The 26,621-nt window shown below is 37.2% G+C and overlaps 1 protein-coding gene across 1 annotated transcript in view; it reads left to right on the forward strand.

Annotated features, from left to right (window-relative positions):
- LOC145256457 (basal body-orientation factor 1-like) overlaps positions 1-26,621 on the forward strand; it is an 89,773-nt gene that overhangs the window by 27,734 nt on the left and 35,418 nt on the right. The window contains exons 4-7 of the mRNA XM_080115385.1: positions 3,955-4,020; positions 10,078-10,221; positions 14,523-14,603; positions 24,295-24,365. Of these exons, the coding sequence (XP_079971511.1) occupies positions 3,955-4,020; positions 10,078-10,221; positions 14,523-14,603; positions 24,295-24,365 (362 nt within the window). The remainder of the gene's footprint in view (positions 1-3,954; positions 4,021-10,077; positions 10,222-14,522; positions 14,604-24,294; positions 24,366-26,621) is intronic.

Consider the following 26,621-nt stretch of genomic DNA (forward strand, 5'->3'; position numbering starts at 1 on the left):
GCCGCAATGTTGCATCACTGTGCCTGTTTTACAAATATTTTAATGGAATGTGTTCTGATGAACTTGTTTCACTTGTAACCCCCTTGACGTACTTATCCAGACAAACTCGCTTAGAAATAAGATCTCACCCCTTCACTGTTGTTGTCCCTAAATGCCAGGAAGCTTTCTATTCTAATAGTTTCTTCCCTCGAACAGCTAGACTTTGGAATTCCCTTCCTGCTGCCTGCTTCCCTGGCTGTACTGATATGCAGAAGTTTAAATGTAACATAAAAAAATATCTTGTCAATCTTTCCTAGACATGGCCCCAAATAGTAGCCCCTTACGTCCAAGTGGCGATATGCTTTGAACATGAGTAAAAAAAAAAAAAAAAGTCAACTTACATCTTTCAATTTCCAATTTTTTTTTTTTTTTTTTTCAATTTTAACCTCCGTAGCAGCCATTTTTTTGCTAACTAAAGAACAAATTGGATTTGTTTCACAAATCTATATAACATATATATCCAGTTTCAAGTGTGTAGATCAAAAATTAACAAAGGAGCTTGGTAGAGGTAGTTCCTCGAACAGACTGACAATGTTACTTATATATAGATAGATATATGAGAGAGAGAGAGAGAGAGAGAGAGAGAGAGAGAGAGAGGCGGGGTGAGAGGGGGGAATATATCTAATTACGTTACACCACTATTTTGACGATGAGTATCTGGTTGGGGTTAACGATTTAAAGGATATTATTTCAAATGTAGAAATACATGGAGAAGGGTTCAAATAATCATTATTTTTTAATTGAGTATTAAATAAAATAATCAACCAGTTAATACGACTAATTGTCACGTTCATGGTAGTTATGGGGAAGGGGTAATGGTTTAGGGATATGAAAGAACCCCTACAGAGATGCATCATAACAGAAGGTGATGGTTGTTTCGTGTTTATTTTAGTTTTGAAAGCTTTTCAAACAGACCTGCCAATCATCATTCAAACGCTCTTAAATTGTTGTTTCTCTTCTTGAGATATTTTTAGCTGCACTATCGCACCTGGGGGAGCGGAAGAGTGGGGGGTCGCTGGAAAAACGAACGAAGGTCGATATAAATTAATTTTTTTTTTTTTTACCTATAAACAACAAAAAATTAAATCGATCCAAGTTTTTATTTTCATGGCAGTTTTTTTTTTTGTTTTTTTTTTACATAGAGGTCACCACTTATCAAGCCCGGAGGCCACTCAAGGATAAGGGTTATTGTGTGTACAGTAATCAATAAGATAGTATTGTAGTAATCATTAGTATTGGATATTTGATAGAGTGCCTTATTTAAGGGGGCGGTTTGTCAGGAATTTGTTTATGTTGGACTTGAAGACATCCAAGTTGTAGTCAGGTGGGAAACAGGCGAACGGAAGAGAGTTCCACAGTCGTGCACTTCTGAGAAAGAAGCTCTGCTCATGGAATTTACGTTTGGATTTAGGCACAGATAAAGAGTGGGGAAAATTATTGACAGTAGTTTCAGCCAGACGTGTGTTTCTCGTGAAAGATTGGCGAGGGGGGGGGGCGAGAAATTGGAGCTCAGACGAGCATTTGCCATAAAAATAACGATAAAACAAAGACAGACTTGCAACGTCTCTTCTGTGGGAGAGAGGCTGCAGGGAAGAGAAAAGGGCATCGCCCACTAAGCTACGAAGTCTATTTTCTACTCTGTCAAGGCAGGATAGGCTGTTTTTAGCAGCTCCTGCCCAGATGGTGCTCAACTAAACTTTAATATTCCCTCCTCGTAAAACATTTTCAAGCAGCTATTTTTGCCAACGAAAGAACAACTTGAATTTGTTCCACAGGTCAAGTTTCAAGTCTGTAGATCAAAAATTGAAAAAGGAGTTTCTTTTTTTTTTTTTTTTTTTTTTTTTTTTACACAGGAATCACCACTTATAAAGCCCGGAGGCCACTCGAGGATAAGGGTTAATGAGTATACATTAGGTAATGTGATTATAGCGTAGTAAATATAAGTAGTGGAAATTTTGTAAATTGGATTACTTAGGGGGACGGTTTATCAAGAACTTGTTTACATTGGACTTGAAGACAATCAGATTGAAGTCAGCTGGAAAGCAGGCAAACGGAAGAGAGTTCCACTGGCGTGCAGTTCTGAGAAGAAACTTTGTTCATGGAATCTATGTTTAGGTTTAGGCACAGAAAAAGAGTGTGGGAAATTATTGATAGTGTTTTTGATTAGACGAGTGTTTTCATGAAAGTTTGGCAAGGGGGGACCATAGATTAAAACTCAGACGAGCACTTGCCATGAAAATAACGATAAAGCAGAGACAGGCTCAGAACGTCTCTTCTGTGGGAAAGAGGTTTCAAGGAAGAGAAAAGGGCATCCCCCACTAAGCTACGAATCTATTTTTGAACTCTGTCAAGGCAGGATGAGCTGCCTCTAGCAGCTCCTACCCAAATGTGGCAACCGTACTCCATCACTGGCTGTACCTGGCTCTTATATAGGCAGAGAATTGCATCAGCAGTGAGATATTTACTGGAGTGGTCGAAGGATCTTACCATTTTTCCAGAGACCTTGGCAATGGATTTGATATATGTGTTCCATTTCAGATCGGTAGTAAAAGTCAAACCCAGAAGCTTGTCAAAATATGGAGCTTCCCCTAGTCGAGAGCCATCCATTTCAATTGATGCCAGATGGGGATCAGAACGTTGATGATGTAAAGATAGGAGCTTAGTTTTAGATGCATTAAAAGTAACCAGCCACCTCTTCCCCCACTTTACCATGCGCCCGAGATTAGAGGAGAGGGAATCAGAGAGAACTTTGTCATTTACGGCCTTTGATGTGTTGCCATAGATGGTCGTGTAATCAGCATAGATGTCAATGAATGATTTAAGTATGTGTTTAGGGAGATCATTGATGTAGATCAGGAAGAGAATTGGGCCTAGGATGGACCCCTGAGGGACTCCAGCATTAATACTGAGGGCCTCTGATTTCTGCCCATCAACCACTACTCTTATGAACCTATCAAAGAGAAATGATTTAATGATCGAGAAAACATTTCCAGTTATACCGTAGCTGGAAATCTTGTGAAGTAGGCCTTTATGCCATACTTTATCAAAGGCTCTTGATATGTCAAGAACAATTGTCCTAGAGAGGAAGCCTTTGTCAAGAGATTCACTAATCCTATGATATATAACCGTTAGCACATCTGCTGTAGATCTGGTAGAATGGAAACCATATTGCATGTCACTCAGAAGGTTATTTCTGTTGAGGTGGGTGACTACTTCTCTATTTAATATGGATTCCAGCAACTTACTCATGGTACAGTAAACAAAACAAAATAATGAGTTAAGAAAGCATTTTTTTTACAAAGGAATCACCACTAATCAAGGCCCAGAGGCCACTCGAGGATAAGGGTTAAAGAGTGTACTGTGGTCAAAAGGACAATATCATAGTAATCGTTAGAAGTGTAAATTTGGTAAATTGGATTACTTAAGGGGAACGGCTCATCAAGAGAGTTCCACAGGTGTTATCTTGATAATCATTTACTTCTTAACATAACTTTCTAACTTAACAAACTTAACAGGTGTACAGACATCGAAGTACATTCATCTAGATTACAAGTTTTCTACACCATGAGCCGTGTCTCATACACATGGTTTCCACCAAAAAAAAACTTTTGTTCCCATCTCAAAAACGTGGCGTTGTTGGTTTTGTTTACAGTATTTGATCTGTTGCTCGTCTCATGTTACACGCCTTTCATTCGACCCTGGTTATGATTCTGGGTAATCCTACACTCAGTGTGACCCTTGCCAAAATTCATATTAACTAACTTAATAGCTATTGATGTAAGGTCCATAATGCGCAACATTTTCTTTTCCATTGCAACCTCACTGTGCTTGATTACAATCATAAAGTTTCCCAGATTTCAAAATTGTTCTTCAAAAAAAGTATTTTGATTTTTCTCCTTCTTTTTTCCATTTCAGGCAGAAGTCTTGCAGAAGCAAGTGACAGAACTGAAAGTTCAACAACAGGAAAAAATTGAAACGCTGGTGAGTACTCCGAATCTTCGTGTTTCCTTTAAGAATCTCAAGGTCATCTACATACTTGTAAGGACTGTCTCTTAAGACTATTGGCAACACCATGTAACGGTTTGGCTTTCTGTGTTTTATGCAGGGCCAAACATATGGAAGTAAAGTTTCTCAAATGGTTATGCATGACGTTGCTTCTTATACTTATATGTCATATAGCAATTATCTTCATTAAGGATGTAATGTTGCATAAAACTAAAAAGTCACGTTTATTGTTTCTTTTGGCCAGTGAGTTCGCCTGGCATTTTCGGAAATAATTTCTTTCACAGATTTGTTCACATATGAAGACTCAAAAAACACAAAAGGATTTCACGTTGCTTTGTGCCAGCCTCCCATGCTCAGGTCAGCAACTGACCTCTAACCTCATTGGAAACTGTGTCTCATGATCGTCAACCGGGAGAGCTTCACAATCGTTCTCTGCATTTCTGTGTTGAATTCTGTTGAAAAGCAAAAGCAAAACTTTGCATGGATGCCGCTAAAGAAGACCGGAACTCAAGGTTCTAGCTACGAAAAGTTAATTTCACAAAAGTTTCTGATTTTTTTTACATATGTGCATCGTTCAGTTCACCAAAACGTTTTAAGTCTCAGAAATCTATTCTTCGTCCTTTGGATGGGAATCACAATGAAGAGTGGGGTCGAGCGTTTTTTTTTTTTTGAGAATTGGCTTCAATCTGCTCCCAACCATCTAGGCGCTTGTTTTAAATTCAGGGACGGGGTGGGTATGGCAATGTGTCAGACCAACCAAAATCCAACACGTCAAGAGGGAAATCTCCCAGCCGTTTTGTGTGTGTGCAATTCAGCAAACCGTCCGCAGTTCTGAAAATCTGAGACCAAAAATGAAATCTTTTCACACGACTCTAAGGGGGTCAAATGCTGTCATTATAGTCTGAATAGGTGCTCTCCAGGCCAACAAGTACAAATCTCGTTAAACAATAAAATTTGTCTGTTTTTCTCAAGTGCAAGTACATCACTTTTGATAGGTCACCCGCCGGTGTCCGGGATTCAATTAACGTTCAACAAACAATCTCAGCATATTTATCAGCCTCTCTCAAGGTTTAGGGGGGTCTCAACCTCCCTAATGGGGAACAACATCGCTCCCTCAAGACAGTGACGTCTCAGCTTACGTTTCTTACATGACGATTTACACGATGAAAATACGTGCCATTCAAGGGGATTTATTCATCCAGAGTTAAGATAAATAAATTTTTTGTACGATATCAAAATGTACAGAAAGTCAGAATTACTCTGCCTTTGTTCTGTATGTATATGCGATACACTATGCCCTGAATAAACTAAATCGCTATTTGCATAGTGAAACGTTCACCATCTATACAGATCATAGACCATTAGAATATTTACTAAACTCACCAATTCAAAATAGAAAAATACAGATGTGGGTTTAAGTATGATCGGCTATAATTGCACCATACAAATAATTGCACCTAAAGGGGAAAGACAACGTCTGTGTGGATCTCTTGTCACGTGCTGTGGATTCGGGGCAGGACAATGATGATCCCCCTGTAGAAATGGACAGTAGGAATTACACGGTGAGTGAAATAAACTCAAATCATTTTGAGCCAAAAGAGTTTGTATCATATAAGGATGCTGGAGACTCATCGGTAGCACACGAGCGTCCTACATTATCGGGATTAGATATAACGCAAGAACCATGTGTTTCAGCTTGCAACACTGAACGATACATTGAAAGGAGTGTTTCCTAATATGTCAAAAACAAGCATGTAAAATCGTCGCTGTTATCAAAGAAGTTGAAACATTAAATTACAAGATATAGGTGTTATCAAGGAACAGAGGCTTTACTTCCAAAGGATATAAAATCAATTTTACAGAAAAAAAAGCTAAGATTTATGAATTTTGGAGATGAGGATTAATTATTCGTATTATTTATATTATTAGACTAGCAGGGAGATCCGGCGTTGGCCGGGATTTAATGATGATCAACGAATATTTCACACTCCTATATTTTTATTGTCATCGAAATTCGTGAAATCGCACGGAATGAAGCTTCACATGCCTCCATATATGTGTGTGTGTGTGTGTGTGTGTGTGTGTTGGGACGATTAGTCGGAATCGGAAAAATCAAAAGTTTTGGGGAAAGTCCAAAATATATGCTATTCTACATCACATTTCTTTTATAAAATTATTTTATATAAACTTCTTTCCAGTTAGCAAAAAGAACATTAAGAAATTTACGTGTGGTTTGAACCTACAGACCACGTCATGCAAAAAAAAAAAAAAAACGCGTAAATTTTCAAATTCTTATAAAATTCTTTGCAGTTAATGAAAAGACAATTAAAAAATTTACGTGCAGAGTTTACACCTACAGACCTCATCATGCAAAAAAACAAAACAAAAAAAACATGCTATTAACTTATCCTCAGTAGAATTTTCACGGCCCGTTGTTCTATCATTGTTGCTAAGCGACGACATGGAAAAATGGCTTTACCGATGATAAATAAATTAAAATAACGGTTTCGATTATCGATTATCGGTAATTATCGGGGATGTTCTGAGACAAAACTTAAATAAGATGATTCCCAGACTTATACACTAAAGTTCTGTAAATTTTAAAGAAAATCTTTTCAGCCGTTTCGCAGTCTATAAGGAATGGACTCACTCATACAAAGTTACGTTTATAAAATTGAAGATAGATAGATAGAGAAGAGATTGTCATCTAAATTCGGGAAAATTACCATTTTTCAATCAAATCGATTGATTGCCTGTTCTAGTTGCGAACCCATCGCAATGCACTGGAGGAAGCTTCACATGTCTCCCGACGACATGGAAAAAATGGCAGTACCGATGATAGATAAATTAAAATAACGGATTTGATTATTGATTATCGGTAATTATCTGAAACAAAACTTAACTAAGATAACTCCCAGATTTATTCTGTAAATTTCAAAGAAAATCTGTTCAGTTGTTTCAGAGTCTATAAGGAACTCTCTCTCTCTCTCTCACAGACACACCCAGAGACAAAGTTGTATTTATATAATTGTAGAGATAATCATCCATATTATTTGCATTCTTCAGACTACTGTTCTCATCCTGAGTGCCATTTTCATAACGTTTCAGCCGATGTAATTTCCGACCTTCTTCAGATGTATCTTGTCAAACTCAGGAATCTGCACAGAATTTCGAATAAAACCCTTTATTTAACCCACGGAGATAGCATGCTCTCGTTCCATCAGCCATGACTGGGTAGGAGTCCTAATTAATTTGTGAATGTATTTGGAGAGTCATTTGCACTGAGGACTTAACCATCAACCCCTCAGTAGAGTGTAACTTTACAACTTAATTTCATCAAGCACTTTATCCATTATGCCATGATCCATTGGAGATTGTACAAATTTCAATTCTAGAAATCCTATCAACACTGCTGTCGATATAGACCAGGTGCATTTTACTTTGTTTAATGTTGGTTGGAACTTTGATTCTTTCTGACAAAACTCTTCCTCACGTTTACGATCTTGTGTCTTATTTTCTTGTGGAAGGAAGTAATCCAAACCTCAGAAAGAGGAAAGTTCCTCAGCCCGTTTGTGGAAAGGGAGTCGGGTGCAACTCAATATTTTGTGGTACTTATAAGCACAAGAAGAGTAGGTAGGTTGAGAGAGGAGGGGAGGCACCATTTATCAAGGCCCAAAAGCCACTCCTGGATAAGAGTTAATAAGTGTTAAGATTAGATGGTGAGATGTGAACCAGTTTGTGTACAAGAGATGTAAAATAATGGAGATCTTTTTATTTTACTTGATGGAAGGTTGGGTTATCACTTTTCAAAGTCAAGAGGCCATTCTAGGATAAGGGTTAATCAGTGTTAAGTAAATGGTGAGACAACATGATCAGTAATGGTGGGACTTGGGTAGGGCTGTTGTTGGTTAAATAATTAGCTAATTATTAATCTTTGACGGTTAATTATGAATCAAATAAAAAACATACCTTGTTTGTTTCATATGAGATTCATATTGGAAGTCATATCGACGCTTGACAAAAAGATAAATTAATTAATATGTAGCCATTTTTAGTTTTATAGGCCTAATCATCAGAAAACGGCTAATGTGGGTGGATTGGGCATGTTCTCCGGAAAGACCCACAAAGAACAACATTGCACTGGACCCCAGATGGCAAAAGGAGAGAGGAAGACTCAGAACAACTTGAAGAAGAATAGTGGAAAGGGAAGGGAAAGCTATGCAGCATTCTTGGGATTCACTGGCTAGGCTGGCTCAGGATAGGCGGATGTGGAGGGGTTTATTGTTGCCCAACACACCACTGGGTGTAATGGTTGATGATGACATAGACACGGAGGAGACTGAGTAACACGATTATTTGTTTATATATACATACAAAGAGAAGATAACTCTAAGTTACTAAACAAAGCTTAAATAACATGTCATCACAAACCCAGATAAGAGGAGGCAATTTTTTACATGGTCCAAGAGAGAGAACTGATGCAGTTTTAACAGTATTAAAACCTATACCCATATTAATACTTTCGATAGCTGTAACGTTGTTATTCCCTCTAGACCTGCCAGGTCAGCCGGCTCTCAATACACAGCACCAGACTCAGCTGGCTCTCAACACACTTTTCTTCTCATCCTCTCTAATTTTTCAATCTTTATGCCTATGTATGCATTCCATACAGTGACATCACGCCCACGTCACGATTTAAAACACTGACTCGGCACATGAGTCGTCGTTTAATGGCAGATCCAGACTAAGTTACACGGCTAGATTATTTAAAAGGATAGCTCAACAGGAAGTTATTTATATTAACATGTGGAGAAGCTATCTTGTAGATTAAAAAGCTATTGAGATTGTTAAGAAGTGTTATTATGTTTGTGATGCCACTGGAGCACAGGGAGGAGCAGGTGCTAGTGTGATAGTAAGAATTAAGAAAGAATGGAGTAATTTCAGAAAATTTTTACCATTAGCAGAGTGTTACCACTAAAGAAAGAGTCTCAGTGTGATGATATATGTAAGTAAAACCTAGTCAGTGAGAGTTGGGGACATGTGTTGCATGGGAAGAAATGATATGCGAATGATATGATGGATGTGAAATGCGTACCTTAAAGACAGGCTAACTTTTGCTGACTTTTAAATTTAAATTGAATTTCTTTTCTGTTTTTTTTTCTTTTCTGTTGTTTCTTTTCTGTTTTTTGTCTATATAGACTTTTTTAAAATTTTCATTAAATTTCTTTTCGATTTTTTCCTTTCTGTCTTTATCTTCAGCATTTAAATTTTAATTGAATTTTTTTTTCCTATTTTTCTTTTCTGTTTTAGTCCTTGTAGACTTTAAAATTTTGTTTGAATTCCTTTTCTATTTTTCTTTTCTGTTTTTGTCTTTGTTAACTTTTAAATTTAATTGAATTTCTTTTCCTATTTTTATTTCTGTTTTTGTCGTTGTCTTTGTTGACTTTTAAATTTTATTTGAATTTTTTTTCTGTTTTCTTTTCTGTTTTTGCCTTCGCTGATTTTAAAATTTTTATTGAATTTCTTTTTCTATTTTTTTTTTATTGTTTTTGCCTTCGCTGATTTTAAAATTTTCATTGAATTTCTTTTTTTATTTTTTCTTTACTGTTTTTGTCTTTGTCGACTTTAAAATTTTAATTGAATTTCTTTTTCTGTTTTCTTTTCTATTTTAGTCTTTGTAATTGTTTACTTTAAAATTTTAATTGAATTCTTTTTTCTGTTTTTGTCTTTGTCTTTGCTGACGTTAAAATTGTAAATGAATTCCTTTTTCAGTTTTTCTTTTCTGTTATTGTCTTTGTCTCTGCTGATTTTTAAATTTTAATTGAATCCCTTTTTCTGTTTTTGTCTTTGTTGACTTTAAGATTTTAATTGAATTTCTTTTTCTATTTTTCTTTTCTGTTATTGTCTTTGTCTCTGCAGATTTTTAAATTTTAATTGAATTTCTTTTTCTATTTTTCTTTTCTGTTTTTGTGTTTGTAGACTTTAAAATTTTAATGCAATTACTGTTTCTGTTTTTCTTTTCTGTCTTTCTAGACTTTTAAATTTCATAACCAAATCAATGAACTTGAAGACAAACTGAATGACAAACGGAAGGAAGCAGAAGCTTTTGAAAATAAATTTGAACGCGTCCAGAAATTTCTCAATAAAAAGTTGGAGATGGAAAAAGAAATCCAAGATGTACGGTGGAGAAATTCCGAACTTTATTTATTTATTTATTTATTTGAAATTTTGAACTTTATTTATTTATTTGAAATTTTGAACTTTATTTATTTATTTGAAATTTTGAACTTTATTTATTTATTTATTTATTTGAAATTTTGAACTTTATTTATTTATTTGAAATATTGAACTTTATTTATTTATTTATTTATTTATTTGAAATTCCGAACTTTATTTATTTATTTATTTGAAATTTTGAACTTTATTTATTTATTTATTTATTTGAAATTTTGAACTTTCCTGGCTGGAACAATTTCGTTCCGGTTAATTTGTTTTTATATAACCTATTACAATAGTGTTACCTTATTTTCTTTACCTTAAAAATATAAAACTAAAATTATTTTATTTTTGTATAATTTCGTTTCGGTTAATTGTTACCTTATTTTCTTTACCTTAAAAAATATAAAACTAGGATTATTTTATTTTGTACGATTTCGTTTCGGTTAATTTTTAATTTATTTATTTATTTATTGCATAACGTATTACGACAGCACTACCTTAATTTTTTACCTTAAAAAATTATAAAACTAAGATTATTTTTTTGTACAATTTCGTTTTGGTTAATTTTGTTTTTTGTATAAGCTATTACTGTTGAAGGGGGTCGGGATTGGTTGGCAATCAACCGTCAAACTAAGAAAATACACATAAGTAATATGCAACAAATGCAGACGAAGAAGGTTGGAGGTTACATCGGCTGAAATGTTGTGAGAATACAAAGTGCCTTCAATAAGTTTCCAGAGTTTTTTCATGTGGGCACTTTTATTGATAGTACACACATGAAACTCTAGTCCCCTTTCGAAATAATCTCCTCTGGCTGTAATACACTTGTTGTGCCGTTCCAACATCAAAGTCTTCTTGCGTGAGCGCATCAATGACCTTAGTTATTCCTCAATTGTCTCATAATGACAGCCTCTAAGGTTTTCCTTGAGCTTAGGAAATAACCAAAAGTCACAGGGAGCAAGGTCTGGACTATAAAACTGATGCTCGATTCATACAAGATGGTCCAAAAGCAGTCTGAAGCATTCCATACGTTTCTGTGGCATTTTTTCCAAGTTTTAAACAGAATTTTATTGCATATCGTTCTTCTAAAGTGTCCTTACGTCCAGATTGTATTTTTGAAATTCAACAGCTGTGACAATCAGGCTTTAGTAGGGCGTATTCCAATTCCTGCTGCAGCTGTTCATTTGAACCTGAAATCATAAAAATTGGTCAGTCATCTCATCAGACGTATAGTAATAACTAGGGCTATGACAACAGCATATTCTTATCATTGTTTTGACTCTCGAGTATATATTCTACACAGTTAGACACAGTTAATCAATCGAGAACCATATCACTATATAAAAAGCATATAAGATATCAACGGATACACACTCGAGAGTCAAAACAGTGAAAAGAATATGCTGTTGTCCTAGCCCTAGTAATAACATACTGAATTTTCAAATCTACTAGCGAGGGGTACCTAGTGTTGCCCGGGTGTTTTTTCGGGGTATGTGAAAAAAACCCGAAAATGTGAAAAAAAAAACAGGTGCCCGTGAAAAAAAAAAACGAAGCCTTCACAACGCACAGTTGGAAAATAGTAAAGTGTTAAAAAAAAAACAGGTGCGCGTTTTTGATTGACGTGACGGCGATAGGTATTCAGCAATTAGCGTTTTGTGCGGGACAGTTTTGAATGAGGTGAATAAATCGGTTTGTTTGTTTTTAAAAACCCGCTCCCTGTTTATTAGGAGGAGCGAAATGAAAGCTACAGTCTGATATGACGAAGTCGACATTGAACAAACGTTACTTGAGACAACTGGCTTTCGGCCTGTTGTATTTATTTGCTCCCCCACCGAGCAAATTAGGCACAAGGCCAATTTTTATTGTGAGGAGTCAAGGGAGGGGGAAGGGAAAAAGGGGACCAGCTCCCGAGAGGAGGGAAATGGGAGCTGGTTAAAGGTCAAGCATGTGGGGTTGCCCCCACATCTGGTCATAGCTAGTCCTAGCTAGTCATAGCTTGCAGTATCTGTCGGAACAGATACTACACTTTGATCATGTCACCCGGGCCCCGGAGGGCGCGTGGGCAAGCGGCCTTCAGCCTGTGATTAGAGTCGAGTTTCGCGTTTTTTTTCTTTTTTTTTATACCAAAAACCGAATGTAACGCGTGCCGATGCAGGAAATGTGGAATAATTAACGTTTGAAAGTCAATAAAATTAAATAGACAGGCGAGCTCCGTGGGTAATTCTTAGATATTACAATTTATAGATGATATAAAAAGTTTTAAGAAGTTGTGAACCGAGCAAGCGCTTCTCTGAAAGAAGCCTTTTGTGGACATCGAGGAAAAGCGTACATACATACATACATACATTTTCGCTTTTATATATATAGATGACAATTTTAAATGCTTGTACAAAAAATGTCTCTTGAAGGCACCTAATAACAATCAACTTATCAAGGCCCAATGGCCACTCAGGGATAAGGGTTATTGTGTGTACAGTAATCAAAGGGATAGTGTAGCAATAGTATTGGAGAATTGGTAAGGTGCCATTACTTAGGGGGGCGGTTCATCAGGAATTTGTTTGTGTTGGACTTGAAGACATCCAGGTTGAAGTCGGGAGGGAAACAGGCAAGCGGAACAGAGTTCCACCGGCGTGCAGTTCTAAGAAAGAAGCTTTGTTCATGGTATCTACGTTTTGATTTAGGCACAGATAGAGAGTGGGGAAAATTATTGACGGTGGTTTCAGCTAGTCGAGTATTTTTTGAGAAAGATTGGCGAGGGGGGACCAGAGAATGGAGCTCAGACGAGCACCTGCCATGGAAATAACGATAGAACAATGACAGGCTCGCTACATCTCTTCTGTGGGAGAGAGGTTGCAGGGTAGAGAAAAGGGCATCCCCCACCAAGCCACGGAGTCTATTTTGTACTCCATCAAGGCAGGATAGGCTGTTTTTTGCAGCCCCCGCCCAGATGTGGCAGCAGTACTCCATCTTTGGACGTACTTGGCTCTTATATAGATAGATAATTGCATCATTAGTGAGCTATCTTCTGGAGCGGTAGAAGGATCTAAGTTTAAAACATGAGTAATAAGACATGATAGATAATGTTAAGGAGTTTCAATTTTTAATAAGACTGCAATAAGAGAACAAAGATAAATAAATAAAATATATATAATACACAAAAATTGGCAAAGTTAAGGCAGGATACATTTCAACAGTTATGGATAAAGTTTTTAACTTAGCTCTGAAGGCACCGACTCTTTCTTCCGAGGTCATCTCGAAAACTGACTAGTAGCTAGCATGCTTGGGGTGTTCTGGTACTTAAGAGATGTGGTGGGTGTGGGGGTTAAATGCTTTTAACTTTTTTTTTTCCATTATTTTATTTATTTATTTATTTTATTTTTTTTTTTTTGGCTTTTGGTTCCTAGCGATAGAACCTTCGAGATTAAACTTATAATTACGTTTCAATAATGCAACTTGTGAGGTCAGCTTATGTTTTTAGATCAGGGGCGTCTTATTTAAAGGCTAGCTTAGGGTAATGCCAGGCGTATTTAACAACAAAAAAAAAAAATTTTAAACACGAGTAATAAGACATGATAGGTAATGTTAAGGAGTTTCAATTTTTAATAAGAGAACAAAGATAAATAAATGTGCGTGTGGTACATGTATTTTGATCTTCATGGAATTCATCTTGTTCTCGGAGGGGAGACTGGACCTGTTTTGGACGAATATTCATTCACTCCAAGACGATGAATCGGTTTTATATGGATTTTATTCACCTTCCAGATCGATCGCAGAAGAATGGAAAGTGAATTCTTTGCTTGCGTGGTCAAGATCTTATTTTCACACACGTCAGCTCGCCCCCCCCCTCTGCAGTGAAGGGGAGGGGACGACCTGTTAAGCCATCTGCTCTTCTCTACGTCCAACTCCAAACTCCTGACTTCAGCTAACCTGATCATGTGACTCACACGCAGATCCGATCAGCTGACCCTCGCCTCACTTCCGGTAAAACGTGTCTACAATATGATTTAACATTTTCCTTTCTTATTTTCGATCTACTTCCTAACACAGTAATCCAAACAATCAAAAGATTTATCAATCCTCATTTCAAAAATTCAGAAAAATAATTTGTTGTTTATAAAAGGGCCTTACTTTCATAGTGATTCTTAACGACTCTTTTCATATTATGGGATATTATTATAGGACATAGTCTTGCAGTTTATGTTAAAATTAGTTCCTATAAACTAACTCCAAATCTTTCTTTTGAATTCATTTATTTTCAGTTGAAAACCGCTGCCGAAAGTAACCATATCAAGTACCAAAACGATTTGGCGCAGTGCGAGAAAAAATTCCTTGAAGAAAAGGTTTGAAAACAAAAATATTTCTTATAATATTTCCATTTTACTTTTTAATAAGCAGTCACCCGGTATTGTCTGGGAATGAAAGTAAAACGTGCTATGTAACATTGTCCGGGAACAAACATGTTGTAGCCTCCATCACAAAGTAAACAAAAAATAGGAAAGAACTTCAACTCGCTTTTTCATACAGCAACGACGTTTATTTCCTCATTCTCCCACCACGCGTGACTTCTCATTATGGTTGTGACGTCACCCACATCTCTAACGTGATCTCGAGCGTCATCCACGTCTTTAATATGATCGCCTTCTCTAACATGTTTTTTCTCCTTTTTATAGTCTTTTTTCTTTACCGATAACATCATCTCATGTGCATTTGCATAGGTGCGTCCGTGCTCTATTACAGCTATTAACGCATACCTGATATTGTCCGGGAATGAAAGTAAAACATTGTTATTAATGCTTATGGATCTCCTATGCGAAAGCAGAACCCCCTACACCTGCCCCCGACAAAAAAAAAAACCCAACTCTATTGCTAAATATTTATAGATTTATAATGAATCAAAATCTGTAATTTCATTGAAATCAGAAAGTTAAATCAGAATCGGTAAATGTATCGGAATCAGAAAAATTATTAGAATCGTTTCCATCACTAATTATTATATTATTTCCATTTTTCGCCTTTGTGTCTCATATAAACATCTCATACAAAATTGGATTCCTTAAAAATGTTACCTGAGAAAGGACTTTGTTTTTAATCGGGACAGACAAACAATGAATACAGTATAGATTAATAATAACTAGCAGGACCTGTGGAAATTCCACAGGGGACTCATTCATATGTAATATTTTGATGTTGGCATTCTGTAGATGTTCAGTGTAAATGGAGACGCTCTGATGTTATTGTTGCTCTTTTGTTAAAACTGCAAAAGTATCTAAGCTAACATGAATGCCCAGCATAGCCCGGTTGTAAAATACTCTTAAATATGTTATTTTAATTCTTGCAGATTTTATTATAGAGTTAATGTTCTATCAATTTTTATATATTATAAAGTTGCGATTTCAAAAATAAAAAATATATCCATATGACTTGGGTGCATCAGCTTGAATCAAAACTGAAACTGAAACTTATGAAAAAATATAAGTATATATATATATATATATAGTAATTTATAAAATATATATGGCGATTAAGCTACACTGAATATTCGGCGTTTCATCCACTCTAGGATTCTTCAGGTCTATGCGCATAAGCCTGAAGAATCCTAGAGTGGATGAAACGCCGAATATTCAGTGTAGCTTAATCGCCATATATATTTTATAAATTACTAACTAGCTCTACCTATGTATTGAGCACTTTTGAAGTAAATACTTAAAGTTTATGCATAAATCTATACTTTCGTATATTAATTTTATGTGAGTAAATGAAGTAGTTTTATATATATATATATATATATATATATATATATATATATATATAACTTGAGTTTCTTCAGCTATAATCGAAACTGAAACCAAAAGTTATGAAGAATATTTTATAAAATTATTTATAAAAACAATACATTATTGAAGTGCCATCAGCTATAATCGAAACCGGAACCCAAACTTATGAAGAATTAATAGTAAAAGTATTTATTACAAGAAATAAAAGTTCATAACAATTAAATGACAGACACAGCGTGACACACAAAATAAATAACACACACGCTATCAGAAGAAGAAAAAGAAGAATAAGAATAAGAAGAAGAAGAAGAAGAAGAAAAAGAAGAAGAAGAAGAAAAAGAAATATGAGTTCCCAAAGTAATGGCTCTTATTTCTTATTCCACCCGAATAGATCAGAGTGGGTTGCAAATTACATTGTTATGATGACTGAATTTATGCATTCATGACCTGAAAGTTACAGATATTGATGGTGTGAGACTCTAAGAAAGCGACCCCTGTCATGGGCATGCGTCAGAGGCAGAGATGTGTCATTGAATTCCTCCATGCAGAAAAAATTGAACCGATCAACATTCACCGGTGCCTGTTGAACGTTTATGAAGCTGATGTAATTGATGTAAGCACAGTTAGGAGATGGGTTTGTCAATTTCACGGTGGCGACAGAGATATGAGTGACAAAGCACACTCCGGGCGCCCATGCACAGCCACCATCTCATCACTGATAAATTCTGGAGTACAAATTGCTCGTTTTAATGATACTACTCTAGTCTTTGTAGCTCTTCAACATTTGTTTTTAGTGAAAAAGTAGGATTTCATTACTGTTGGAATGACCCATATAATTATGCGCTGTATCGAGTTCATGTTTGTATGTAGGTTATCACTAGGGCTATGACAACAGCATATTCTTTTCATCATTTTGACTCTCGAGTGTGTATCCGTTGATATCTTATATGCTTTTATATAGAGTGATGTGGTTCTCAGTTGATTAACTGTGTCGGATATATACTCGAGAGTCAAAACAATGAAAAGAATATGCTTTTTCTAAAAAATGAGATCAACCGTTCGCTGAAGATAAAATTAAAAAAATGTAATTTTAAAAATTTTATCTGATGCCGCTGTTGTGTCGAATGGGAAACTCAAACTAAAATACACTTGCTTGGCCTTTAGCTCGGATCAGAGTATAGTATCTGTCCTGAAAATATTTAGGTTCAATAAAACTTTTTTCAAATTTGGGTTTAACCTAAGTAGGATAACCCCGGGAGTGGATATCTGTCCTGAAAATATTTAGGTTCAATAAAACTTTTTTCAAATTTGGGTTTAACCTAAGTAGGATAACCCCGGGAGTGGATGTGGTATTGTGGTGACTGATATATTTCTAGCTAAGAGTAGAATAGACAATTTTAAGCATTTGAAATCAAGGATGAACAACGACAATCCACACGTTTGATTGGCCCTGTGCCCAATTTGTCCAAATTGTAATTTTTTTTTATATTTTATGAAAATGAATTCAAAATAAATTTCAAAGTGTAGTATCTGTTCTGTCCAAAGATGACACAATAATATCATGGGACTGCTTCACACCTTATGTCTATACACTGGAAATATGTCACAAAGTCCTATATATAAGGGGCATTCCAAAAGTAATGTCTCCTATTTTTTTTTATTTCAGCTGAGGGGATTATTTCATCAGAGGGGATTGCAAATTACACTGTTATTATGCATTCATGATTTGAATGTTTCATCTCTATGTTGCAGATATTGACGATGTGAAACTCTTAAAAGCGACCCCTGTCATGGACATGTATTAGAAACAGAGATATATCATTGGATTCCTGGCAAAAGTGCATTGAGAATGGTGCTGCCTATGTAGAAAAATAAATTCAGGAACACAAAAGGTCGCTTGTTTTTGTGGTACCACCCCCATCTTTGTAGCTCTTTAACTTTTTGATTTAAAAACTAGGAGTCTTTACTTTTGGAACCGTTTTGATAGTTATATTCTGGACCTACGATAACAAGATTATTTAGAATGCTACAACTTTTTAAAACTGTGCCGTTTAGTCGACTGAGTGACAAACTTCGATTTTGGAGCTATTCATTTAAAATGGGTAAAATTTAATTTTTTTACCTTATCGACATTAGATTAATCAGTAATCACCGTTTTTACCGATCAGACTATCTCATTTAAAAAAAAAATGCGTTTGAAAGACAATACCATATATATGATGATGAAAAACCATAATGTTGAGGCGATTAATTGGAAAAATCATAACTTTTGGGGTATCGGAAGTGGTAATTGGAAAATTTGTGTCTATTTTCCGATATCAAAAACTATTTTATTTCTGTTTGCTTCTTTTTTTTTTTCTTTTTTTTTTGTTTAAAATTTCATTTTCGATTACTGTTATTAATGATAAATTTATACATTGATTTTAAATTAATAGTAAAACTAAAAATTATAGAACACCTCCCACAAGTGTATTCTTACATTTCCGAAAATATATGCACATATTATGTGGGTATTTTCCGGTAATCAGACTCCTACAAATGCAGCAGCATCGTTCGTCAGTACTTTCCGTGGACTCGTTTTCACATCTCTCCCCATCTGCTCCAGTGGCCTGTTTTTATAAAAGACAGAGTCCTCCAAATTTGAATATTTGCATATGTGCGCGAGAGCACACAAGATTCTGCGAGACTGCATTGTTATATAAGGCCGCAGGCGCCATCTTGGACCCTTTTCAGCATCATGACGCTGTGTCGGCAAAGCGCACACTGAGGCCGTTTAAGTGGTAAGCCTGCATTCCCACAATTTTCGCCACAAAAAAAAACAACACACTATAGCTAAATAGTTGGAGATGTAAAAGGAATTAGAATAAGTAATTATATCGGAATCAGGAAAATATTGGAATCGTTCTATCATTAATTATGATATGATAGATTACTAGCAGGGAGACCCAATGTTGCCATGGATTAAATTAGGCTCAACGAATGTTCCACACTATACTTTTATTATAATCGAAATCGGTGAAATTGCCCATTTTTCAATCAAATCGATTGCTTGTCTGCTTTAGTTTGGGACCCACTGTGGTGCACCAGGGAAATTTTAACATAGCTTAGTCCATAATACGTTGGAGTCTACATTGCACTGTATAGAACCTACTGTTGGAAAACCTCGTCAGTATGCTCTGTATTTAAGAACTCAGGTAAGTCATCTCCCTCTCAGTACAGACCAATAAGTCTCTTGTGTGTAATGAGTAAGTTACTGGAATCCATATTAAATAAACAAGTAGTCAACCACCTCAGCAGAAATAACCTCCTTAGTGACATGCAATATGGTTTCCGTTCTGCTAGATCTACAGCTGATGTGCTAACAGTTATATCTCATAGGATTAGTGAATCTTTCGACAAAGGCTTCCTTTCTAGGGCAATTGCTCTTGACATATCAAAGACCTTTGATAAGGTTTGGCATAAGGGCCTACTTCACAAGATTTCCAGCTATGGTATAACTGGAAATGTTTTCTCAATAATTAAATCATAAGAGTAGTGGTTGATGGGCAGCAATCAGAGGCCTACAGTATTAATGCTGGAGTCCCCCAGAAGTCCATCCTGGGCCCAACTCTCTTCCTGATCTACATCAATGATCTCCCAAAACACATACTTAAATCATTCGTTGACATCTATGCTGATGACACGACCATCTACGGCAACACATCAAAGGCCGTAAATGACAAAGCTCTTTCTGATTCACTCTTCTCTGATCTTGAGCGCGTGGTTCAGTGAGGGAAGAGATGGCTGGTTACTTTTAATGCATCTAAAACCAAGCTCCTAACTTTACATCATCAACGCTCTGTTTCTCATCTAGCATCAACTGAAATGGATGGCTCTCGTCTTGGGGAGGCTTCATGTTTTGTACAAGCTCCTGGGTTTGACCTTTACTCCTGATCTGAAATGGAACACATATATCAAGTCTGTAGCCCAGGCCACTGGGAAAATGGTGGGATCCTTCTATCGCTCCAGAAGATATCTCACTACTGATGCAATTCTCTATCTCTCTAAAAGCCAAGTACGTCCAAAGATGGAGTACTGCTGCCACATCTGGGCTGGAGCTTCAAAAAACAGCCTATCCTGCCTTGACAAAGTACAAAATAGACTTTGTGGCTTAGTGGGGGATGCTCTCTTCTCTTCCCTACAATCTCTCTCCCACAGAAGAGACGTTGCGAGCCTGTCTTTGTTTTATCGTTATTTCCATGGCACGTACTCGTCCGAGCTCCAATCTCTGGTCCCCCCTCGCCAATCTTTCATGATAAACACCCATCTAGCTAAAACCACTGTCAGTAATTTCTCCCACTCTTTATCTGTGCCTAAATCAAAACGTAGATTCCATGAACGTAGCTATTTTCTGAGAAGTGCACGCCTGTGGAATTCTTTTCCATTTGCCTGTTTCCCACCTGACTACAACTTGGACGTCTTCAAATCCAACATAAACAAATTCCTGATTAATCGCCCCCTTAAGTAAGACACTTTATCAAATCTCCAATACCAACTATTACTACGATATTATCCCATTAATTATTGTACACAAAATAACCCTTATCCCCGAATGGCTTCCGGGCCTTGATAAGTGGTGATCCCCATGTAAAAAAATAAAAAAAATTTATTTTTATACAATGGTTCGAAATAATGTTAAAAATGCAAAAGTTAAGTATCATGGTTCAATTTTTCTTTAAACAGAAACATTCATTTCAAACATACCCCTGTCTTATCAAAGAACCTACTGTTGATTTTATGTGCTAGGTCATTTTGCTTGTGCAGTGATAAAACTTATCAAATGTGCTTCTGATGTTAGGTTGTATACGGCGTTAACTTTGTTCAACATTTGGCTGTTCCGTCATTAATCGGATTTTTAGATTATCGCTTAACGATTTTCAATACATATCAGGGGCATTCCCATACAAAACCTATTTAAGAACACTCCCAGACACATAAAGTACATTTGTATTAAATTTCATAAAAATCGGCCCAGCCATTTCGGAGCCTGTAGTGAACAAACTCACACACACACATGCGCGCACACACACACACAGATGCACATACACATATGCACGTATACACAAACACACACACGCGCGCACACACACACCAACAAAGTGCCTTTTATATATAAGTAAAGATCGTCATTTTTTGCCTTTGCCTCATATTGAGGTCAGACATTTTGTGAATAACAACCATTTCGCTTACGCTGTTTGCTATTAGCATTTTATCATCGCTTATTCGGTCGATGTCTTGGGTGGCCAACCAGATGGCCTTGGCCTGTCAACATCAATATGGTACACATGTCAAACCATTTTGAGCGACTAACAATAGACAATATGATCATAGCCATTGATACACAACTGTGCAATTCAATTTCTTATGGAAGTCTTTACAGTGACAGACACCTCTAGTGCTACCAGATGAAACTGTCTGAAGATAACAGCTTCCTTACCTAAAATGCACCAAACATTGATGTTATTTTTTTTTTACCAAACTCAATCATGTTCTGCAAAACCAAAAACAAAAACAAAATTTTTCTCTACAAAACAATCAAACCAAACACCATGAATAAATATTTGAAGCTATAACAAACTTGAAGCATAAAATCTTTTTTTCAAAAATGACTCGACTCAACATTAAATAACCTGTAAATATACCATAAACACAGCATCATCACGTTGACACACCGGTTCTCACTAGATCACCAAAGTTAAGCAATGTTGAACCTGGTCAGTACAAGATGGGTAACTAATTTTGGAATTCTAGGCGCTTTATGTAGAGGAACGTCGACACCTCCCTGCTAGAGTTGCAAAAACCTAACATCATCATCTCCCCTAATGGGGATATACATGCGATTGGGGACTACTTGTGAATTTCATACTGCCATGAAACTTCCTCCTTTGGAGGAAACTGGTTAAACCTGAATTAGGATAAGTGCCACAGTTTTATTTTCATTTTAAATATGCTATAAAAAAAAACAGCAATTTCCTTCAGCCGGTGCAGTTAGCTAGGATTGTGTAGTTTTGAAGTTTTGTCATAAATTAGCAGAAAGTCTACTCTCCCAGGCTTTACCTTTTTTTCTGTAAAGTTAGTTTATTCTTAATCGTCTGAGGCATCCCAACTAAGGAATGTCCATGAGGCTGTTTAGGTATTCTTTGTAGGCAAGAGTGCGCTTATCCGAGTGTGCTAGCTTCTCAAAACCAGCAGACGATCCCGGACTGTGCAGTAAGCATACACAGGCGCACATTCAGACTTCCTAGTTCGCATGTGAGCTTTAGAAATGAGTAAAAAATAAAATTAAATAAGGTACGCATGCGGAGAGTGATCCGTGCTGAAATAATAACGTTATTATTTAAAAAGCCATTCTTAACATGGGGAAGGGAAGGTGTTTTGTACCTATTTTGTACTTTAACCTTACAATTGAATAAAAAAAAAAACATATCATAAAACTTTAATTAAGCGTGGAAATACAATTTAAAAAATGGTGTGGATCACTCTCTGCATTAGCACCTTAAAAAAAACAAAAAAAAAAAAACACCACCACCACCACCAACAACAACAACATATTTTTTCAAACTCCTTCTTGCAAACTCCTGACTTCGACTGTAATTTTCACCATCTGTTCTCTCTCTATCTCTCCCGGTTGTCAAAAGATCATCTGTGTTCTCTCATTTGTCCGTTTCACAGCCGTCATTGTCCTCCTACTTGTATGCAAATTAATGTCTTATGTATATTAATGATCCATCTATAGACGAAAGTTTTTCCTTTATCTTTCCTTCCTTGATTCCCTCATCCGACAGGATAGACAGAGGTGCCGTCACTTGTGTAAGTCACGTTTTGCATTACTTTTGCCACAAGGAATAACCTCTTAAGAGATACTGAATTCATACATGGTCTCTATAGTCCGCATATATATCCAGGTATACATGGTCAGTCCAACTGTTAGTTTGTTGCTGTCAAACTGAAATATGGTTCTTTCAGTGCTAGGTTTTACTTTCTCACTGAAGAAGGAGTTTTTTTTTTCTTTTTTACATAGAAGTCACCACTTATCAAGGCCCGGAGGCCACTCGAGGATAAAGGTTAATGGGTGTACAGTAGTCAATGGGATTATAGCGTAGTATACATAAGTAGTGGAAATTTTGTAAATTGGATTACTTAGGAAGATGGTTCATTACGAATTTGTTTACGTTGGACTTGAAGACAATCAAATTGTAGTCAGCTGGAAAGCAAGCAAATGGAAGAGAGTTCAACAGACGTGCTGTTCTAAGAAAGAAGCTTTGTTCATGGAATCTACATTTAGGTTTAGGCACAGAAAAAGAGTGGGAGAAATTATTGATAGTGGTTTCAGTTAGACGAGTGTTTGTTATGAAAGTTTGGCGAGGGGGTACCATAGATTGGAGCTCAGCTGAGCACTTGCCATGAAAATAGCGATAAAGCAGAGACAGGCTCGCAACGTCTCTTCTCTGAGAAAGAGGTTGCAGGAAAGAGCAAAGGGCATCCCTCACCCAGCTACAAAGTCTATTTTGAACTCTGTCAAGGCAGGATAAGCTGCTTCTAGCATCTCCTGCCCAGATGTGGCAACAATACTCCATCATTGGATGTACCTGGCTTTTATATAGGTAAAGAATCGCATCAGGAGTGAGATATCTACTGGAACGGTAAAAGGATCCTACCATTTTTCCAGCAAGTTAGTTTACTGCTAATCGCCTGAGACACTTCTATGAGAGAATGCTTATGGGGCTCCACAGGCATTTTTATAGACTTATTCTAGTGCATTATATTCTCAAAACTGCACCTGACCTTGTGTCTAACGACCTAGCAAGAGGGTTAATAATATGTCTCAGAGCCATACAAGATTACAGACGAGACATATCTGCTGTACACTGCCTGATATGTTCTATAAAAAGGATATATTTGTTTGAGGTAGCTGAGTGGACTTGGCTACTGTATTCGAGTAATAATCTTGTAAGTCGCCTGACTGAATGAGTGTTTGTGGTCGGAGCTGGTACATCTTTAAGCATGAAGCTTTCGGAGTATCATCAATGTCTCTCTTGGTCTACAAGTTGGTATTTATGGCTTAACAAGCCAATCATTTTGTTGTCAGAAGGAACTCATATTTATTACGTCACTGCATCTCTTGCATATATTGTGATTCTGGAGTTTTGTAAATGAAGATATTGTCATGATTATATTCATTGTTGTCCTTCTGTTTTTTTTTTCTTCTTTCTTTCAGTATCAACTCAAACAGGAATCAAGTCAAAAGATTGCAGAACTTGCCAAGAAAGCACATGAAGAAGCTATTTTGTAAGTCTTTGTTCTTGAGTCGTTCAAAAACTGCGGAACCTTTTAGAAAAATAAATCAGAATTTAAACAAACTTATATAATGTTATAAATTGAATTTTAAAAATCTTAATGCTGCAATATTTTAAGTTATAAAATTATTATATTTTTTACTAGAATATCCTGTCCTTTTCTTTTACAGTTTTAACAACTAATCCTTTAATTCGGAATTTTTGAAATGAGATGTGAATGCTTGTGTTATGTTGATTAATCGGACTACTATTCTCACCTTGGGTGTTATTAGCACAACGTTTCGCTCACTGCACCCTGCGACTTTCTTCGGGTCTTGAGAACATGCTTCTTTTCCTATAAAGGACAAAGAGGATTAGCTCTGCATTAAAAAAATTCGAACCGTTTGTTTAAGGGTGGGTCCGTAGATCATAAAGACGGTTCAATCATCAGGGGTCACTAAGATATTTGTTAAAAGTTTTTCTATGGCTCAATTTTTTGGGATATCTATACTAATTGCTTGTCGCAGTGCGCTCACATTGTAGTTTATATTTTGCCATGGCGGCCATTTTTTTTTTTATCGGTGAACAATCTTATATACACTGCCTGACGGCAAATAACCGTTTTTCTCAAGTCGAACTGAGGTGAAGTAAACTTAATTTCAACTTTTTCTCCATGAAAATAGATAGCAGAGACTTTGATTCCGAGCTGAATCGAACATAAATGCAATCAATTTACACGTGGAATTCTTTTGGTTGTATTCGATTCATTAGAGAGTTAATGCTATTCATTTGTTTTCTCTCTGGGACCAGCACGTGTTATAACAATACCTTCACGTTGGTGGCCTACCAGTTCAGTTTCACCCGGTCCCTGTGGGGGATGGGCATACTTCCCTGGCCCTCGCCCTTGGGGGCCTGGGCAACAAGTGTCAAGCAAAGACCAGCAAGACCTTGGTCAATGTAGGGGCAACCCTTCATACCAATTGTCACTCTCCAGCTCCCCTACTCCCCAGGGAGCTGGTCCCCATTTCCCTTCACTCCTCACTTTAAAAATTGGCCTTGTGCCTAATTTGCTCGGTGGGGGAGCAAATAAATACACCCTGTGGGGGGATGGGCATGAATCTCAAATACCATATGTGGGGGCAACCCCACGTATGGTATTTGAGATTTGTAGTATCTGTTCCGGCAGATACTGCAATCAAAGACCATATGTTGGGACAACCCCACATATAAGACCATTGCTCTTGTAGCAATCAGTTATTGAGGAATGTAGGGGAAACCCGTCATACCAATTGTCACTATCTGGCTCCCCTAATCCCCGGGAAGTTGGTCCCCATTTCCCCTTCACTCTCCACATTAAAAAATGGCCTTGTGCCTAATTTGCTCAGTGGGGAAGCAAATAAATCCATTTAGTTTCGGTCAGGCCCCCTGCGGGGCTTGGCAACAAAGTGTAGTATCTGTTCCGGCAGTTACTGCAAGTAAAGACCATTGCCCTTGTGGCAATAAGCTTCTGGTCGATGTAGGGCAACCCTATATACCAAGAGACTCTCACTATCCAGCTTCCATTTCCCACCTCTCGGGAGCTGGTCCCCATTCCCTTTCTCCTCCCACTCTCCACATTAAAAAATGGCTTCATGCCTAATTTGCTCTCGTGGGGAAGCAAATAAGTACAGTTCAGTTTCGGCCAGGGGAGTAGGAGGAGGCTCCCGAAGCGGCAACAGACGCTACCAGTCACATCGACCGAGTCCACCAGCGCTGAAGGATTCCAGCAGCAGCGGATTTCAACTTCCAGTCTCTAGCGACTTCCAGCTCATTCCAGCAGCCTTTCCAGCCCTTGGTGCCTCCAACTCACTCCTGCAGCCTCCCAGCGTGCTCCAATGCCTCCAGCTCACTCTTGCAGCCTTCCAGCTTGCTCCTCCGGCCTGCAAACTCTCTTGCACCTCGCACCTCTGGTCTGCTACCTCTCTCATACCTTGTTCCTCAGGTCTGCAACCTCGCTCACACCTGGCTCCCTACCAACAGTCCGTTCCTTAACACTGATCCTCCGTCCTCAGTGTTGTCCATTTCCTTAACACTGATCCTTCGTTCTCAGTGTCGTCCGTTCCGTAACACTGACCCTATGCTTTCAGTGTTGTCCGTTCCTTAACTCAGTGACCACTGTCCGTTCCGGATCGCCCTGACGTTCAGCCGATTGTTTCAAACCCAGCAAGCAACCCTGAACCACACTATGTCTAGAGTACCTGTTCCAGACCTCCAGTGACGTGTGACGTTC

This window comes from Euprymna scolopes, chromosome 32 (assembly GCF_053919585.1).
Source record: "Euprymna scolopes isolate OS-2025 chromosome 32, ASM5391958v1, whole genome shotgun sequence".
NCBI classification, from domain to species: Eukaryota; Metazoa; Mollusca; class Cephalopoda; order Sepiida; family Sepiolidae; genus Euprymna; species Euprymna scolopes.